The sequence below is a fragment of the Capsicum annuum genome, chromosome 1 (genome assembly GCF_002878395.1).
Source record: "Capsicum annuum cultivar UCD-10X-F1 chromosome 1, UCD10Xv1.1, whole genome shotgun sequence".
Lineage (NCBI taxonomy): Eukaryota > Viridiplantae > Streptophyta > Magnoliopsida > Solanales > Solanaceae > Capsicum > Capsicum annuum.
The window spans coordinates 22,839,101-22,860,388 of NC_061111.1; the positions used below are offsets into that span (position 1 = coordinate 22,839,101).

General features: G+C 34.8%; 1 protein-coding gene across 2 annotated transcripts; it reads right to left on the reverse strand.

The window, feature by feature from the left end:
- Positions 1–1,383: 1,383 nt before the first annotated feature.
- Positions 1,384–11,405, reverse strand: LOC107870663 (ATP-dependent Clp protease proteolytic subunit 4, chloroplastic). 2 transcript variants are annotated; one of them, XM_016717259.2, is made up of 3 exons: positions 10,915–11,405; positions 6,110–6,605; positions 1,384–1,725 (listed from the first exon to the last, which is right to left on the reverse strand). In XM_016717259.2, the coding sequence occupies exons 1-2, from the start codon at positions 11,322–11,324 to the stop codon at positions 6,122–6,124; spliced, it is 894 nt and encodes a 297-aa protein (XP_016572745.2). In that variant the 5' UTR covers positions 11,325–11,405; the 3' UTR covers positions 1,384–1,725; positions 6,110–6,121. The 2 variants fall into 2 exon arrangements, with proteins under 2 accessions (XP_016572745.2, XP_016572751.2); XM_016717265.2 differs by having other exon boundaries at positions 1,384–1,747; positions 10,915–11,404.
- Positions 11,406–21,288: the final 9,883 nt, after the last annotated feature.

Consider the following 21,288-nt stretch of genomic DNA (forward strand, 5'->3'; position numbering starts at 1 on the left):
TGGAGAAATACAAAATTAATTTGAGCCAGTAGTGCGCATACGTGACACAGTGTGGAGTTAGTCGAGCCAATGATTTGCATACCTGCCGCAAATTAGTTGAGTTAGGAGTGGGTACGTAACACAAATTTAAATTATCCCAAGTCAGTAGTGGTGCACCTAAGACAAATTCAAACTAGTCCGAGTCAGTAAGTTGCAGATACCGCATTATTAAATCGAAAAAAGAGAAAGAGAGAAGTACAATCAATAGTTTTGGGTCAACTAAAAGATGTACTAATTGTATGCACTTACTAATTCAACATGACTTTGGCATAACTCCTCTTAGCTTGACAGAAAACTTCAGTATAACTAGGAAAAAGAAAGCATTGTTTGACTAAGTACAAGGTATTAACTAATCCACAATTCGTCTCGTTATTTCTAACAATAAAAATTCATGAAACCTTTCCACAAAGCATCATTTGATCAAACACAGGAAGCGTGTTGACTGAGTAGCTTGTACATGTGAGTTGTCTCTACAAACCAATGCCAAGTTCTGGACAGATGAAAAGAGTCATATTTTAGGCAAGAAATGAAATATGCGGTTGATGATATCAAAAAATGATTGCTGAGTTGTGAGGAATTTCATTTTTCCAGGTGATTAGATATATAGAAAACTGGAAAGAAAACAATCAGTACGTCTTACAACTACTACTATACCTCAACTCGATCATGTTAGGACTGGCTATGTTAGTTTCACCATTCATACCGGCTCATATAAGCTCATCACAATCCAAATCCAAATTCCAATAGGATTAATTTCACCGGTGGTCACTAAACTTGGAGGATTAATTTCACCGATGGTCACTAGACTTGCTTCTTGTAATATCAAAGACACAATTATTGCGTGTAATAATGTAACATACTAGAATAACTATTACTCCCTCCGTTTCAAAAAGAATAACCTACTTTGACTTGGCATAAAGTTTAAAAAAATAAAGAAACTTTTGAATCTTGTGACCTTAAATTAATGTCAAATGTACCAAAATACCCTTTAATCTTGTGGTCATAAACATACCATGTGTAAAGTTGAAATTAAAGTATTGTCAAAAAAGGAAAGGGGTCATTCTTTTTTAAACGGACTAAAAAGAAAAATAAATCATTGAAACGGAGGGAGTATCATGTTAACATAAGTATAAAACTAGCTTTTACTAGTCCTGTAACAATAAAGTCACTAAATTATCTGTTAGTTGCTCGGAAAATACAAGGTAAAGTCACCAAATTATATGTTAGTTGCTCAGAAAATACAAATCGCCAGAATATTATAACAATAGTGTCGAAATCTTCTCCCAGAATTAAACAGCTAACCATCTTCACAAAAGAAATTGTAGCATGATGGAGGCACAAAGATGAGAAAACGATGATACATTAAATGTTTTTGTTATAATAGTGTAAAACCATCAACCTTCACCACCACCCCACCACCATCCACTCTCAATAAAAATAACAGAAAAGGTTGAAAGGAAACATGGAGACCTATATAAAACAAACTAGTGGGTATACAAATGCCAACCATGGCTTTAATATCAAATTCAGTGCAACTCATTCCAGTTATAGCTGCAAATCCAAAGTTCCCCGAATGAATGGTATGCGCTGCAACTCCTAGAAAATTCTACGACAAACAACGCCAACTTCTGAGGATAAGGTTGCACGTTCAGGTATCCACTATTTCTGAGCCAAGAGCCACCTTACCTGATAAAAAGACAGGCATCAGCTAAAACAACAGCAGTTAGCAGTAATTAAGTAAATCATAAATCACATTTGGTGTCACAAAGTAATAACCAAACTCATTTCAGCAAAATAAACAGATTGCCAATTTAAAAAATGGAAGTTTTATGTTATCGCTACTTCGTAATTGGAACAATGCATGATAATAAACGCACATGTTTGTTTTGATTGGTAAATCTGTGGAACTAATTATGTCCCTCGGCAATATCAAATGCAACTCCAGTTCCACAATTGATCCCATGCACAGAGTAGCCCCAGCCCACATTCACTTCCCAGATCCCATTATACATTCAAAGGGAAGTCCAAAATCCAATCACATAAAACCTTTTAAAACAAGGGTTAACCCAAAAAGGAAATGGGATTAAATGACCGTATCTCATTTAAATCCAACAAAACTAAAGGTCTGTCACCCATTTAGTGAGATTGTGGCCTCAATATAAATGGAGAACTGCTGATATTAGAAAGTATTAATTTCAATCCTTTTAAACTGAGGCAGAAGAGAGTTTTTTAGTTATATTGATCAAAAAGAGATCACTGTTTATGCTTAATCATGTTCAGAGATATACTCAGGAATTGAGCAAGCAGAGGCCAGCTGTTACAAGATTGAGCAAGCAGATCAACCTTGTGGTCGGCTATATGAATCCTCCCTGACCATGTTTCTCCATTTAAATTCCTCTCAGACCAACATCATGCAAAATAAAAAAAGTACAGAGACATGGGATGTTTGTTTACATTTCTGTATAACTTTTTGAACAATTCATTATGAGGTTCATCCAATAGACGTGTAACACATTTTGTTAAAATTCAACTCAACCCTGGTTGATAAACTTGAAGAAGCACATTTTGTTATTTTTCCACATCACGGAGACTGCCAGAGAAGTGTTGGGTGTTTCGAGGGGTCGGGCAGGACGGCATGAGGGGGACTGGTGGTGGAATGAGGAAGTGAAGAAGAAAGTAGAGATTAAGAAGGAGGCGTATATTAAGTTAATTGAGAGTAAAGATGAGGAGGAGAAAGGGGTGAATAGGGAGGCTTACAAAGTAGCCAGGAAGGAGGCTAAATTAGCAATCACGGCTGCTAAGTCGGTAGCGTTCGAGAGCTTGTATGCGGGGTTAGAGGTGAAAGGTGGGGAAAAGAGGTTGTACAGACTTGCTAAAGCTAGGGAGCGGAAGGGCCGGGACGTCGATCAAGTGAAGTGCATTAAGGGAGAGGATGGTAGTGTTTTGGTGGAGGAGGTTCACATTAAGAAGAGATGGCAGGAGTACTTTCATAACTTTTGAACGAGGAGGGAGACGGAGGCATTGTGTTGGGGAAGCTGGAGCACTCGGAGGAGAGTTGTGATTTCAGATACTGTAGGCATTTTAAGGCTGAGGAGGTCAAAGAGGCTATTCGTAGGATGCGGAGGGGTAGGACGACGGGGCCCGATGAGATTCCGGTGGATTTTTGGAAGTATGCTGGTGAGGCCAGTTTAAGGTGGTTGACAGATTTATTTAACGGCATTTTCAAGACTGCGAGAATGCCTGAGGCATGGAGATGGAGTACAATGATTCCGTTATATAAAAACAAGGGTGACATTCAGAGCTGCAACAACTATAGGGGTATTAAGCTATTGAGTCACACTATGAAGATATCAAGCGAAGGTTGAGGAGGGTTATGTCTATTTCGGAGAATCAGTTTGGAATTATGTCTGGTCTCTCAACGACAGAGGCAATCCACCTGGTGAGGTGATTAGTGGAGCAGTATAGAGAAAGGAAGAAGGATTTACACATGGCGTTCATCGACCTAGAAAAGGCGTATGATAAAGTCCCAAGGAAGGTCCTTTGGAGGTGCTTGGAGGTGAGAGGGGTCCCGATGGCGTACATCAGAGCAATTAAGGACATGTAGGACGGAGGGAAGACTCAGGTGAGAACGGCGGGAGGAGACTCAGAGCAGTTTTCGGTCGAGATCGTGATGCATCAGGGATCGACTCTTAGTCCGTTCCTTTTTGCATTGGTGATGGACGTGTTGACGTGGAGCATTCAAGGCAAGATGCCTTGGTGTATGTTATTTACGGATGATGTGGTGTTGATTGATGAGACGCGAGAGGGAGTGAATGACAAATTGGAGGTTTGGAGGCAAACCCTTGAGTCTAAGGGGTTTAGGTTGAGTAGGTTCAAAACTGAGTATTTGGAATTTAAGTTTAGTGACTTGAGACAAAAGGACGAAGGGGTGATGAGGTTGGACTCCCAGGATGTTTGTAAGACGGACAGTTTTAAGTATCTTAGGTCTACGATTCAGGGGAATGGTGAGATTGATGAGGATGTTGATGAGGATGTCTCTAAACGTATTGGAGCAGGTTGGATAAAGTAGAAGCTAGCCTCGGGAGTGTTGTGTGATAAGAAGATGCCCCTTAAGCTTAAAGGCAAATTCTATAGAGTGGCAATCCGTCCGGCCATGTTGTATGGTGCGGAGTGTTGGCCAGTCAAGCACTCGCACATCCAAAAATTGAAGGTGGCGGATATGAGAATGTTGCGTTGGATGTGTGGGCTTAGTAGAGGTGACAGAGTAAGAAATGAGACTATTCGGGAGAAGGTGGGAGTGGCTTCAGTGGAAGACAAGTTGCGGAAAGGAAGACTGCGATGGTTTGGGCATGTGATAAGGAGGAGTGCGGATGCCCCAGTCCGGAGGTGTGAGAGGCTTGCTTTGGATGGCTTCAGGAGGGGTAGAGGTAGGCCGAAGAAATACTGGAGGGAGATGATTAGACATGACATGGAGCAGCTCCAGCTGGTTGAGGGCATGACCATAGATAGGAAGGTGTGGAGGTCACGGATAAGGGTAGAAGGCTAATGCGGGTGTGTGGGTTGCAGCTTGCAGTCTGGTGACTCTTGTGTAGCCGGGTTAGTAAGCCTAGGTCCGTGTTCATAGGATCCTTGTTATGGGAGTGTAGGTTATTACTAGGTGGGTGCACTAGGTCTTATGTCTTAGTACCTATTTTCTTATTCCATGTCGCCTTTATGTCTCGTATTTCATATTTCTCTGATGTTTATTTTATTATTTCTTATTCCTGATTTTCTATTATGTTTTTCATCCCATCCTTTTGTTTACTGTTCTCTACTTTGAGCCGAGGGTCTATCGGAAACAGCCTCTCTACTTCCTCGGAGGTAGCGGCATGGACTGCGTACATCTTACCCTCCCCAAACCCCACTCTTGTGGGAATACACTGGGTATGTTGTTGTTGTTGTATGTAACTAAATATCTTGCAAAAGGCCTATATCTTTGATATTCCCTTTTTTTCTGATAAGTATAGCACTGATATTCCTTAGTAGTTTTTAGACTGAAAAAGATCAGCCTAGCTACATGTACTAAAAGTAAGTTCTCCAACTTACAAGTTACAAGTATCATCCTGAAGTAAGATGCATAAAAACACAGATCTTGTTTCTTTCCTCCGAGATAAATGTAATACAATTCCCCAAGTCAACTGAAGAACAACAGGTGGCAGATTTTTGCAACATACTTTAAGCGTTGATATTTCTTTACCATCTATTTCAAATCTATACTTGGTAAATGGTGATTCAACAATTTCCCTCTTTTCAATAATTACCTAAATTTGATAATCGTAAAAAGCCCACTGTTTCAAAAAATTCTGAGTTTACTATTCACTGGAAAAATACAATATAGTAGAGAAGGTCACTGCATAGAGATTGTGGTGTTGGCTCTTCTTTATTCTTATTCCGTTTTATTTGCTAATTCTAACAATCATACAACAACTATTAGGTCTCAATTCCAAGCAAGTTGGGGTTGGATATATGAACCCTCCCTGACCACGCCACTCCATTTAAGCTCGTCTTAGACCCATATTACTAATTCTCACATTCATAACATTTATAAATTTCCTATAATAAGAATGAGAAAGTGAGCAGCATACAAAACTTTCCCCCCATTAGCCTCTTTTTGACGTTTTTGCATCTTTGTAACTTCTAAATCTTGCCCAACTCCGGTTTTCCTTAACCAATCTGCTACGTGTCAACAGAAAATACCTAAATTCAACCTTATCTTTAGTGCGCTTTACTGCAAGGAACGGACATTGCTCATCATGCAAATTATTAAAGCTAGTTACCTGTATAAATGAACATAAATTTAAAATACTCCTTTATCGTTAAGCAAAAGAAAACATTAAACTCCTAACAAGAACCATAATCCAATCATTTCTTCGATATAACCCAACAAAAAGTAACATTAAGACTCCTAACAAGAACCATAAAGACAAACTGCTCTCTGAAGTTGATTGCAAGGTAGCTAATTGCTCTGATGCTTTGAATACACTCATAAGTTAGCAACATCATGGAACAAAAATAGAAAACAAAGGAGTACCTGTTGCACCAGCTAATATATTTCATCATCAGGGATATCTGGGTTCAAAAATTTCTTAGGATCTGCCATGATTTCTTGATAATTCAATGTTGATTTAACCCTTTCAGGTACAGGCATAAGTGGAATGATGCTATCTCTATCAATCACCCCATCAATTAGCCCATATTCAACAGCTTCAATAGGGGACATGTAACGATCTCTATCAATATCTTTCTGAACTTGTTCATATGATCGTCCAGTGCAATTCGAAAAAATTTTGGTTACATTGTCCTTGTTATGCATTATTTCTCGGGCTTGAATTTCCACATCTATTGCTTGACCGCTTGCACCTCCAAGTGGTTGATGTATCATAATTCGAGTATTAGGCATCGCATAGCGCTTTCCTTTGGTACCACCAGCAAGGACTATCGAAGCTGTGGAAGCTGAAATGCCAAGTGCAACTGTGGATACGTCGGCCCTCACCAACTGCACAACGTCAAAGATAGCCATCGTTGCGCTGGTAAACAGAAAGAGGTACATCAGAAGAGAGAAAAGGTAAAAGTATTTCTACAGAAGATTCCACAATTTTTATAACAAAATGACATGAATTCGTGGAGACAATCTAAGATAAACAAACATGTGAATGCTGACAAAACAGAAATTTCAAATTTGTGAATTGAAAAACTAAATTTTGATGCATGGGCCTTGCATGTTCACTAAGCCTTCAGCATGGACGTATCAAAAGGTTGGACCTGACTCTGAAATCGATATAGTTTACAGTGAGTGGAAAACCAAATGTTTCTATGCAGTTAAATGAAGTTCAACTCTCAGTTATCAACTCAGATGAATAGATCAAATCCAAAAGAGGACAAAGAACTTTTACATGATATGGAGTGAGGGGAAGAGCATATACACTCACCGGTTAAAGATAAGTGTAAAAGGAACAAAAAGAATAAGTACTAGATCGTCAGTTATTGACAAAATCAAAGTAAAAGAAGGAAATTAGTGCACAATGCCCTCTAGATACCACAGATCTACTCTCAAAAACTGATACTCCTAAAATAAATGCAATTTAAAAGGACTGATAATGCACACACTGCTCAGCGGTCCTAACTAAAGCCCCTGCTTGTTAGTATAAGAAGGCAGCTATCCTTCCCCCCTTAATCAAATCTTCAATCTGCCTGTTTACCCACTCCGTGGGTGGTTTCCTGAACATTAAAGGAACATTAATAAATGTAAAGATAATCAACATAAATGAAAGGGAATCTAAGATAAGAGAGCAAGAGTTGCCATCTGTCACAGATTATTCAGAAGAGGATCATAAACCCTCCTAGTCAAATTTGATATATATTCTTAAATGAAGACAAACGACAACCATTAGCAATCCATGACGAGAACAAAGAAATAGCATATTTACAATGGAGATAGACAGATAGTAACTTAAGATACTAATTCCCAAGCTCAAGGGACACAAATTCATTTTTGCAGCTAACATCATGTATAGGAGCCATCTTCATCCTTATTTTCTTCACACTGTAGACATCCAAGAAGCTGTTTGGAAAGAAAAGAAACTAATTCCAAAGGAATTAGATTTTTTATTTTTTAAAGAATTTTCTAAAGAAGATATTCATAAATTAATTAATTAGAAAAGCATAAATTTTTACATTAATGATAGTAGGTTAAAAGAATTGTTATAAAAAAATCAACAAGGGAGATAAATTCAGTATTGTAAACCACAAGGGAGTTTTTCTTTATACGCCACAAGAAGTGATTAGTGTTACGAAGCCAAACTTGAGGGGAGATCTGTGAAATTACCCCTCTCGATAAGTTCTTTACATTCAGCTACTTTCACGCCAAATTAACTTTAGACAAAATAGTTTAACTACCCAACCTAAGGCATAAAGCTTATTGATTATTCAGTTGACATGTGCGAAATTAAGAATAGCTATTAAACAAAGAGGAAAGATTTTTCGATCACCTTTAAGAAAGCAAAAATAAGCCAACAAGGATCTCCTTTAATAAGATAAAGATATAAGTTGGAGGCAGCAAATATTGAGCTTTGGACTGCATGCTTCTCTAGAAAACTAGAACAACATTTTTATGAAGTGTAGGCTATCTAGAGCAACATATAGACATCACGTCCCCCCAGTGTTCTTTCAATGAACTCAAGTATCTAGTGAACTATAATTCATGATATCTAGTGATCTAACTCAGGAAATAATATTTTGTCAGTTTAAAAAAAATACTAAGTAGTTAATTAAGGCTTAGTCATGTTGATACATAACTTGGATTTTGTTAGGTTCATTATTAGTTAGGTTAGAGCTTAGTGTGTGTAGGATAACCATGAGATTTGGAGATCATCTGGTTCTAGAGAATCCCTAATTTTATTGTAGTGAAATGAAATGGGCCTAAATAAAGCAAAATGGGTTAACATAACCAGCCTCAACTACTTTGGCATTGAAATATAATAATTGTTGTTGTCATTCCAAGTTTGGGATTCTTCTTTCTTTCTTTCTGATCACATTGTGATATTCATATACTTGAAGATGGAAAACAAATACAGCATACAGGTTCAATTTTAAAGACTGTATCCAAACTGAATTTAATATTATAAAGGCTGGAAACACCTCTACGTCATGTAAAGGGGAAAAAAAAACTCATCACATTGAACTGAGATCTATACAGTACATTAGCTCTCCCAATTTTGAGACTGATCCCTGCATGTTTCTTTCACCTGAGCAACACCAGTTATCATCTAGTATAATTCTAGCATACACCACTTCTATTAACGAAAGGATTTCCTTCAACACATTTTTCTTCTGATAAAGTCCTTCAACACATTACCATGAAGTCTCCAAATTAAGTTACACCAATTAACATTAAGTTTTGCTGCTTTTCAATTCCTAATCTAATCCCAGTTCCACATGCAACAGCTTTAAGATGTAAAAGAATTGGCATGAAACAGAAACAGTTATGTATTCCTTATCCTCTTCGCATAAGCTCAAAATGGGTTGTACTAGAAGTTTACATTAAACTCACCCACCATATAACCTTTTTCCCAAAGACAAATGAAGCTGAAGAATGTTATTTGTATAATTACTCAGAAAATGTTGATTCACTGTCATCACCAACCATGTTATCCAAATAAAGTTGTAAAAGGAAAATTAAACCATTTCTTACAATTAGCACATTCAATAAACACAGTGAAATGCTGGTTATCAACAAAACAGTGAATCGATCTTGGATCATTGTCTTTGAATTAACAGCTTTAGGTCCATTAATGTGTTCCTTTGAGTGTATATTACCTTTTTGTGCTTCATGATTCAACATCTATGAAATGACATAGAGCAGTGAAACCATTTGATATACTTGAAATCATGAGTCTCTTAGCTGTCTAACAATGTAATCTGATAACCATCTGATCCCTTCATCAATTTATGGAAAAATATTTTGCTGCTGACATTGTATCATAAATAATATATTAAATAGGCAGTCCTAAAGTTGTCTGGACTTAATGGAACACAATACTGATACACCTTGAGGTTTTGCATCAGAGTTTTTTAAGCATCATATGCAGGTAAAATAGGGTCTCGCTTCAGGATCTATCACACTTTCACTAATTCTCTATATAGGTCAAGGAAAAAGTTCATGAAAACATCAAGTTCCTCCGTAGATCTTGTATAAATGATTTTCTATTTTACATTCATTTGCTCTTAGATTTCGGCATATTCATGTCCCTGGTTAATAGGTCAAAACCAAATACTGGACTTAATGATTTTTAAGAAAACTAAACAACCTATCACCACAGATTTGTGCTACTTGCATTAAGAACATGCACATGATGCTCTGAATCAACACATCATAAAGTTTTTAGAGTAGAAATATACAATGTCAAAGTTCTATCTTATTCCATGAATTTGACGTACTTTTAGAAAAAAATAAATAACTTATCACAGCATAGTTCTGCAGCTTGAATTAAACAGGTTGCATGAACACTCGAAATCAACACATTATACAAAGGTCAGATTTCTTGTATTATCTCAAGACTGGCCTTGATGTTTTTACGGAAGGAAAACAACTTACCGCCACATTTACCTATCAAAAAATAACTTATCACCATGCATTTGTGCTGCTTGTCTTAAACAGCACACATGTGCCGCATATTCAAAATATACAACATCAAAGTTCTTATCTTACAAATAGTATGTAATATCCGACTACATAAAATCATGCTGTCGTATGTATATGAAATTATGATAGAGACATATCATCTTCCTCCTAAATGATCATGCTAGCTACAGAACCATTTCATCAATCTGATCTCTAAAACACCGGACATCATGTAAAGTGGTACAGAAATTTTACTGTCATAAGATAAATATTCAGCAGCATATTCAATTAAGACAAATAAGAAAAACCCATAAAGTAGCTCGCACCTTGAACGACCACACGCTACCCAAAAAAGTAACTGCTTTTCAGGCAACAATAATTACTAGTACAACACTAGACCTCAATTCCAAACTAAACGCACTCAACTACATGATACACTGGGCTCATTGCATTCCGGTACTCAATAATTCGCATTGTAGAGCACAGGTGTCACAATCCAACTAAACATTAGGCTATAAATTCTAACATACAACAACAACATTACCAGTAAAATCCCACAAGTGGGGTCTGAATTCTAACATAAAAGGTTCAAATGATCAACTTTGGTTTTTAATTGGGAATAAAGAACACTCAAAATAAATTAATAAACAAACATTAGGCAGTGTAGTAGCTAAAACAATCAAAATTACAGAGGAATGGGGGAAATAGAGAAGTACCTGAGGGAGCCACCGGGGCAATTAATAAAGAGCCTAATATCTTTAGTGGAATCGATAGCATCGAGCAACAACAACTGACTAATAATAGCATCAGCAAAGAAGTCATCAATATTATTACCCAAGAAAACAATCCTCTCCCTAAACAACAGCCCCATTGCGTCAGCTCCCGCACCAGCCATAGCCGTCCCGGGTGTCTGAGGAGCCGATGCAAGTAGCAATGACAACTTGTCATCAGAAAGTGTTTTTGAAGTGGGTTGGTGGGAAGTGAGTGAAGATTTGAGTGATAAAGAGGTTTTCCGAGATGGGTATGGGGAGAAAGCAGGTGAAAGTTTGGGAAGAGAGGTGGTATGGTGGAGATTGAAAGAAGAATGGTGAGGAGATAGACAAGTAGAAAGAGTGAGGGACTCCATTGGTGGGGGAGGTAGAGAGAATTTTTTGGTTTTTAAGGGATGAGGAAAGGGAAGTTGCTTTTTCACTCACAAAACCAAATAAAAGGGGCTGTGTATTTATTTCGGGTCGGATAAAGGGTATCATCCCGGCAGAGTTTTGGATTAGAATCATCCTTCATGTATTTGGAATGGGTAATTTTTCAATCTACCTAACATAACAATGTCAGAAGTTAATGGAAGAGAGAATTTTATTTTTTTTGCCAATGCAGAGTTAACAGTCGAAAATTGAAGGCATTTCCCTTGGATGCAATAATAAAATGGCCTTAAAGTCAGTGTCAAATCAGAAATTTGAAGATGTGTAAAATTAAATATTTAATTTTAGCTATTATGAGAGTATATATTTAAAGGTTAAATTTATTTAATTTTAGTTGCTCTAAATGTAAATTTTGAAGTTGAGGTTAAATATATTTAATTTTACACAACTTGAAAAGAAAATTTATATATCCTCCGTTAAATTTTTTTATTTCGTCGATAACCTTAAGGCCATTTTGTTACTACATCCAAGGGAAAGTGGTTACTATTTTTGAGGGCGAAGATTGTTGTGTTCTAAAGTATTGCCTTCTAATATAAACAGCTACTACTGTATTAATACTATGAAATGAAGTAGATGATGAAAAATAAAATGTGCATTAATCAAGAAAGCGATGGCACTGTCAAATTTGCATCGTCAGATAAATGATAAATGACCCTCCTGTTAATTTTTAAAATTGATATAGGCAAAATGGGTAAGTGGATCCCTGTAGTATGTTGTTTTGTAAGTTGGATATTTCTACTTACGTGTTTATCATCAAATCCCTAGAACCCATTAAAAAACAACATTTTTGCATCCTTTGACCGTTGACCAAGCCTATGTAGCATTCAAATGGCTGACTAGGACAAACTGAGTGTAGTCATTCGTCTAGGGTGCGAGTGAGAGTCAATTTTTGGCCAATTTTATATTAAAATAATTTTTAAAAAAAGGACACTCAATTTTTTCCAGTTTTTTAATTTAAAAATATTTTAAAAAATTAAAAAATAATAAATTTAAAAATAAAAAGAAGGCCACCCCCAACCCCCCCGCCCCCCCGTCCCAGCACCCCTACCCCACCCAACCCCATCCCATCACCCCCCACCCTACCCAGCCCCATCCCAGCACCCCCTACCCCACCTACATCCCCCAACCCCCTCCCCATTCCGTAGCAACCAGCCCTCCCCCAATCCTAACCAAAAAAATATTGAATTCACTTTTTATTTTATTTTTTAAATTTTCTCTCTCAATTCAAATCTTTTCATATTATTTTTTAGATTAAAATTTAAATTTGAAATCTTTTCATATTTTTTTGGGATTAAAATTTAAATTTAAATTGAAAGTGAGTGATAGTGGATAATGAAAAATTAGTGAATTTAATGAATAAACTTGAAATTGTTAAAGATATTCAAATTTAAAAATCAAAAATTTATTATGTTTATATATATGAATTTATAGTTAAAAATTTAAATTAATTGGAGAAGAATTTTAATTATTCGAAATGAATTTGATGTTTAATTTGTGAGCAAAAAATAAAAGCATGATTATTCAAATTTTTCTACAATTTATAAATTTTTCTTATTTAATTAAATTAATTTTAATATTTAATTTATATGTAGCATTTTAAAAATGACTTGGAATTACATGCAATACGTGAAAATGACTTGGCAACTGACGTGACTGTTGACATGGGGAGAGTGTGTTACACTCACCAAAAGAGTGTTTAAAATATTATTTTTTGATGGGTTCAAGGGTCCAGATGACAAACATATAAGTAGAAGCGTCCAACTTACAAAACCGACATAGTACAGGGGTCGACTAAGCCATTTTGCCATTGTTATATTAGGGAACCAAAAGGAATTCACTTTAGCAAAGTTAAGAAATTAAATATGCTCAAATTATAATTAAAGAATCGGAATGAACTTACTCCAATAAATAAGAAATTATTTTAGCCTAAAACTTTCATCCTTGAGCACATAAAAATAAGTTTGTTCCTACAATGGGATATTTTCTCACATAAGAGAAGTGTTACTAGAATATTTTTTATAAGAGAGAGGTGATTCTGATTTTTGTCTCTGATTAATCAATTTTATTCATAGGATACACGTTCAGTTTTTTATCATTAGACATACCTTTAGAATATTTTAAGACAATAAATTTACACAGTAGCTTAGAAGGTTTGTTTTATATATATGGAGAAAATGCATTAAAACCCTTCTAAACTTGTCACAGCAACTTACTTTAACATTTAAATTTAACAGACATTTATATACCCCCATTAACAACATCAAAGTAAATTATCTTCACTCTCTCGTACATCCAACCAGGTCAAGGCTTAGTGTTGTAGGACCACGTGCTTTTTAATTGATCCTTGTCATTTAAAAAAGTCGATCCCTACTAAATTCGATCCGATTTATATTAAATTAAATAATTCACCCATTTGCAAAATTTGAACCGCTTCAATCAAATACCCCTAATCGATGAAAACCCGTCATTTTTCTTCATTTCTCTCCTAAAAAGAAAATTGTAATCACAAATCAAAGTACTTGTGCCCAAACACTGAAATCGTTAAGAAATTTTTCATTGAATCAAAGTATTTATGTCCAAACATTAAAATTTTGAAGGTATTTTTTTCATTTACATAGTCTAGGATATGAATTCATTCGTTTTTCTTAGGGATTAGGGTTTTTCAGTTTTTCATTTTCAATTTTTGTTAATGCTTGTGTTTTTTTTTTTGACTTTTTTTACAGTTTGACAATGAATTTTGTGTACATTACGTTAGGGTTTCACCATGAAAAAAATTTAAAACAAAAACCTCGAATTAAATACACCAATAGTATTGTTACAGATTGTTTTGATGTAGATGTTGATAAATTCTCTTACTTTGAGTTTGTAGGATATGTCATAGAAATTAGGTATAATTGTTCCTCTTGTTTGATTTATATTAGACCACCTACGTCTTCTCACTTGGTTAAAGTTACATGTGATAGGGATATTTTAGGTATTGTACCTCAACTAAAAAATGGAGATCGTATTGAATTATTTGTGTCACATTTAAATGATGAGGCTATTTTGGTCCCCCCTACCCTTAAATATGTAATCCGTGTGGATGGAGAATCTAGTACTTCTTTTGATAAAGAGTCTGCTCAAACATGTGAGGGTAGTCAAAATTTAGGGTTTGAAGAGGCTGAACAAAATAAAAAAATCTATTGTTAGTGTTGGTGATAAGTTGGGTGGTGGGGCTTTTACTGGAGCTGGAGAGGAGGTTGGTGCAACTTTTATAAATATTAGAGAGGAGGTTGGTGCAGCTTCTATAGATTTTGGAGAAAAGATAAATGGAGTTTCTGTTGGTGTTGGAAAGGAGGTGGGTGAGGCTTCTACTGCTACTGCATCAGATGTTTCAATTATTGAATCTGATTGAAAAAGTGCAAGTGAAAATTGTGAAGATTCAAGTTAAGAAGAATTGTTTGATGAATTGATAATGAACATGGCAGTGATGTTCATAGGGAGGTTAGGATTTGAGGGAAGGTAAGAAAGCTGCAAACTAAAAAAGAAATTAGAAAGGGGTTCTTGAGCTGAAGGGGTTAAATTAGGCCAAAAGGAGTTGATATTGAATATGATGAGTATTTATTCAAGAAAAATAATACTTTGGAGGATAAGATACGGTGATGAGCCATTTTTTTTTAATTCAGATGAAGAGGCTAGCTTTGAAATAGACGTTGATGTTGAAGATGAGGTCCAACAACCTACAAGAAGTGGAAAAAAAAAAAGAGCAAAAAGGCCTAAAAAAAGAATTGTATTTGATCCTACTTGTAGGTTAGTTATTTGAAAAACGGATCTATGTTTTGAAAATGTTAAGCAATTCAGAGAAGCTATTACTAGGTATGCAGTTCAAGAACATGTAGAACTGGATAAGTTTGTTAATGAACCAACTAGGATGAGGGTAAAATGTGCAGATGATTGTCCATAGTTATTGTTTGGTAGTCATGATTCAAGGACGAAAAATTTTGATGTGAAAAATTATATTCCAGTGCATAAATGTACTATCACAACCAAAAATAAGTTGGTCAATTTAAAATATTTAACAGAAAGGTACAAGGACAAAATTATTTCTGACCCAGGAATTAGAGTTTTTCAATTGCAAAACTTAGTGAAAAAAAATCTGAATGTGTATGTTGGTAGAACAATTGCAAGAAAAGTCAGAAATATTGTCTTGCAAGAAATTATGGTGATCGTGTGGAGGAATTTAAAAAAATATTAAATTATAGGAATGAATTTTTGAAGACAGATTCAGACAGCACTTGTGTGGTGAGATTTAGTGAAGAAACTTTTGAAGGTGGGAGAAAAAGATTTTAATCATTCTATATTTGTTTTGATGTTTTGAGAAAAACATTCAAAGCTGGATGTAGAAGATGTATTGGATTTGATGGTTGCTTCTTGAAAGGTATTTGTAAAGACAATTACTTGTAGCAGTTTGTAAAGATGGGAACAACCAGATGCTACCACTGGCGTGAACAGCAGTTGAAGTTGAAAATAACTTCACTTGGAAATGGTTTATTAGGCTTGTAAAGGATGATCTTGAGCTTGAAGATGGGATAAAATTAATAACCATTTCTGATATGTAGAAGGTTATTTTTTTCTCTTATCTTATCCATTATCTTATTTTACTTAATTTATTATTCTGTCACCTATTATTTTTATATTTTATTGAAGGGTCTTGACACTGCTATTCATGAGTTTTTGTCAAATGCAGAACAAAGAATGTGTGCAAGACATATTCTTATTATCTGATCCAAAGACTTAAAAGGCTTTGAAAAAAGAAATAGATTTTGGAGATGTGCCAAATCTACATATGAGCAAGAGTTGAGAAAAAATCTAGATCATATGGAGTTGTTAGGTGACAAGATAGTAGATGATCTACTGTGGTACAACATTGAAAAATGATTTGAGATTTACTTCAAAATTTTAGTTGTTGTGTGTTGAAAACAACATGACTGACAGTTTTAATTCATGGATATTAAGTCCAAGACACAAGACTATCATTACAATGCTTGAGGAAATAAGGACCAAAATTATGAGAAGAATTGAACAGTTGAGGGAGTTCTCTAATACTTGAATAACAGACATTTCATCAATGGCTTTATGCTGCTTGACTGCGTGAACCAGGTCCAGGTTTTGCTTTTGACATTTTCGTTGTTGACTTCCCACCGAGTATTGAAAGAGAACACATCAAAATCAATGAAGCATGCACTTGAATGAAATAATGAATATGGTTTTGAGGTTAAGGACAATTGGGGTAATACCTTTATAGTGAATTTGAGTAACAAAATTTGTACTTGTAGAACTTGGATGGTAAAGAGTATACCTTGCTGTAGATGATCTACTGTGGCACAACATTAAAAAAATGGTCTGAGATCTACTTCAAAATTTTAGTTGTTGTGTGTTGACAACAACATGACTGAAAATTTTAATTCATGAATATTAAGTTCAAGACACAAGACTATCATTACAATGCTTGAGAAAATAAGGACCAAAATTATGAGAAGAATTGAACAGTTGAGAGAGTTCCCTAATACTTGACTAACAGACATTTCACCAATGGCTTTATGCTGCTTGACTGCATGAATCAGGTCCAGATCTTGCTTTTGACATTTTCATTGTTGATGTTCCATCGAGTATTGAAAGAGAACACATCAAAATCAATAAAGCATGCACTTGAATGAAATAATGAATATGGTTTTGAGGTTAAGGATAGTTGGGGTAATACCTTTATAGTGAATTTGAGTAACAAAATTTATACTTGTAGATCTTGGATGGTAAAGAGTGTACCTTGCTGTCATGTTATGGTTGGACTATATTTCAGAATATTGGAGCCTATTTACTATGTTGCACATTTGTATAGCAAGAAAACTTATGTCAAGACCCCCAACTACTTCATTCAACCTATCACTGAAATAAAAATATGGCCATAATCAACCAATTTTTCTATTATACTACATAAAATTAGAAAACTACCAGACAGACCTAGTAAGAGTAGAAGGAAAGAGCAGTCTGAAAACAAGATAGGTAAGTTGTCTAAAAGAGGTGTTGAGATGACCTGCAACACTTGTCACGTCAAGGGCCAAAATAAGAGGGGTTGTTCTTTGAGTACAAAAGCTACTACTGGTAGAAGAAGAGAGACAAGTTCAACAATATCACATGTTGATTCTTTTGCAACAGCAGGTCAATCTCAACCAAATACAAGAAGATAAAAAGAAAGAACTAAGGGCTCTACAAAATATGTAATCATTTGCCTTTTTTATTTACTATTAATTCTTATTAAATAATTTTTTATTGTATTATAGGCTATTATTGTCCTACTCTAAATGTGGTTGGTGTGACTGGAAGAGAAAGAGGGTCTGTTGGTGTTGCTGGAAGGGGTAGAGGGTCTGTTGGTGTAGCTGAAAGGGGTAGAGGGTCTGATGGTATTGCTAGAAGGGGTAAAGTAACTTTTGTTGTTGTTACATCCAATGTTAATGGTGTTGCTGGTATGAGTAGAGGTATTTCTGCAGTTGGTGCATCTAATATTGGTGGTGTTGTTAGTAGAGATAGTGGAACAAATTTTTAAAGGCCAAGGTCGGTTGGTATGAGAGTGCTACATATACAGAGTGGTTTTACAATCCACAATGTAAGTTGAGTGATTTCACAATTTTTAGTTTTCAAGCAAATGATCAAATGCCTAAGATAATTTATTTTTGTGTTACTGCAGCTTGGAATGTCTTTGAACTCCTCTATAGTGACTGAAAATCTTAAGCATCACAAATCAAGATCTGGTGTAAAATGAAAAGGAAAAAATGTTGTGACCTACAAAGGACTTTAAGAAATAAGAGCACAAAAAAGAATGAAGACAAGGTCCAAAGCTGTTAAAATGAATCATATGAGCCAAACAGGCTCATCAGCTGTCTAGTAGAAGATACAGTAGTGATTGGTATGCAGCTATGGCTGCATTAGTTTTGATGAATGTTTTGTTCAATTATAAATGAAGTTGTCTTTTTGAAAAACAATTATGTACTTGTGACTGCAATGTAATGTTATTTTATTTAATTATGTAGTTGTGACTGCACTAGCTTAATTTTTTTCAGACAATTATACAGTTGTTACTGCAATCTATTCACAATCTTTGATATATATGCAGTTGTAACTGCACTTTGGTAACTGTACTATTTTAATGTGTAATTTAGACTATATTATTTTTCTCATATCATTATGCAGTAGTGTCTACACTTGGGTGAATATGATATCTAGCAATTTCATGCAACTAAATTTGCACTATTGAATCATGTTTGGCAATCTAGTAAGAACAATAACTTTTCATTGTAATCCCAAAGAAAATATTACACTAAGATATCATCCTACAAGACCTAACAAGATTTACTCAATTTTAAATACAAAGCAAAGACAAAGAACTACATTACATTAAAAATAAGTCAAGAATAATTACAAAAGATCAAATTTATTTCAAAATAAAGGATGATACACACCGTTATACTAAGTAACAACATCAAATTCTAAGGTAACTTTATTGAGTCTTTCTTTACGTAGATCATTCCAACCCAATAGCTAATATAGCTATGACAACAACAAAACACAATAAAAAAGAGTGCATTATCCTTAGTCCTTCCTTTAGTCATGTTACTTCTCCACTTCTTCTCCCTTTATTTCATCTTCTCAATCTCTTCTTCCAACTTCTTCAACTTCATATCTATACAATTATCATCTTTTTGGATACTCTAGGCTTATTAACTTCTTAAGAAATTTCTGCAATTAATTTTTCAACTTTATTGAAGGATGTAGACTTATTACATTGAGATGATTCCACTAAATTCTCAAGCTCACCTAATTTTTTAATTAATTTAGGAATTACAAATTTGGACCTCAGATCTATATTTTCTATATCCCTCCAACACTAAAAATCATAAGATCTTGGACTCTTCAATGATTAAAAAGGAAGAAATCAGGATTCAATTGAATCAATCGGAATGATAAAATGAGAGCAAAATACGATCCTTATCTCATAGTAATTACATGCCTAATATCTTCTACCCAAATTTCCCAAATTCCAAGATATCTTTAAAGTAAAATCGTCCTCCTCTATACAAAGCTTACTCAAGTTAATTGATCTCATGATGTGCTACAAAGAATTCATTCCAAAAAATTTCATAAAACAAAAAGAATTAACAAGAAATTATAATTTCTTAAAAAGAAGAGATGAATTATACCTTATAATAAAGTAAAGGTCTTGAAGGAGATGAAAAAAAAAGTGGGGTTCTTAAAGGATTTAGGGATTTATATATAACATGACTATGGCCTTTGATTTTTTTCATTTTTCTTTAATTTGGTGTTAAATTTATACATCAACAGGCTTTGATTTGATGGGACAACACACATAGTGATTGAATGCACGAGGGAGTGAAAATAATTCACTTTAAAGTTGTTAAGGGGGTATATAAATGCCCATTAAGTTTAAGTACTAAAGTAAGTTGTCGTGACAAGTTTAGGGGGGTTTTAATGTCTCTTCTCTTATATATGCAAAAGAAGAACTTACGTATGATGTTCATCATACATGAGTTTCAATGTTAGCTCACAACGCATGCATTCAGAATATTTTAATATAATAACTCTGCACAATTAATAAAAGCTCAATCTTATAGGCAAGAGTTAAAACTTATGTATATTACATATCATACATAAATTCTAAGTATTGTCCATAAAGCAAACGTTCAAGACATTTCAACATTGTAAAATTGTTCAATTGATCACAAGTTCTATCTTATAGACATGCATTCAGACTTATTAGGAGAAAATAAAAATTCAACAACGAATACTTTGGAAGGAGGGGCAAAAATTCAAGAGCAAATACTTTATGGGACAAAAATTCAAGACTGAATACTTTAAGGGACACTAGGCAGAATTTCCTCCCAAGTTGTACTCCTTCAATTTTATTTACTGATTTTGTTGACTCAACACACACCTTAAGAAAATAGTAAATAAAAGTATTTTATCAAATTAATTTGATTAATGATATCTTGGGGTCCTTGAAAAAAATAGAGAAATTAACGATGATGTCATACATCACATCATTGCAGCATGAATGAAGTGGGGCTTGCATCCAGAGACTTTCGCGATAATGAGAAAAAATTTAAAGGAAAGTAAAACATAGTGATGGATAAATCGGCTTTGTTATATGGAGTATAGTGGTGGACAGTTAATAGATTCCATGTTCATAAGATGCAAGTGACAGAAATGAGCATGTTAAAATAGATGTGTGGACATCCAATGAACAATACAATTAGGAATGAGGATATCTGTGACAATGTGAGAGTAGTCTCCGTGGTGGATAAGATGAGAAAACAGAGACTAGAATGATTTCAATATGTGAATTAAAAATGTATAAATGCCTAATTAACTAGGTGTGGAAAGTTGGATATAGTGAGGTCAAAGAGAGACAAAAATAGATCAAAGAAGTACTGAGGAGATGGGACTAAACAAGTTATGGCGCATCTTCAACTTACCGAAATCATACATTAGATAAGCGAGTGTGGAGATCACGGATATGGATTAAATGTTAATAGATAGTTGAATGTTGTCTTGGTATTATTAAGGCAGAATACAACGGCAGGCCCCTTTACTATCACCATCTTTCACTTTGACACGTCAAGTGAACTGTGTTCATTTTGAACACATAAATAGCCGTAAAGTGTGTCACTTTGGTCCATTTTGCCCTAATTAAAATAACATTCAGGCACGTGTATTTCAATTCATACCCGTAGATTTTGTATGCCAATTAAAATGTGCCACGTCTAAGTAACTTTCCACGTCAGCTTCATCCACTCAAAGGGATAAAATAAAAAAATTCCTCAAAAAAATCTCCCAAATCTG

Coding starts and splice junctions, on each gene's coding strand:
- LOC107870663 (XM_016717259.2), bottom strand. CDS start 11,324: ATGGAGTCCCTCACTCTTTCTACTTGTCTATCTCCTCACCATTCTTCT. Junction 6,606..10,914: donor TGCCCCGGTGGCTCCCTCAG/GTACTTCTCTAT, acceptor TCTGTTTACCAG/CGCAACGATGGCTATCTTTG.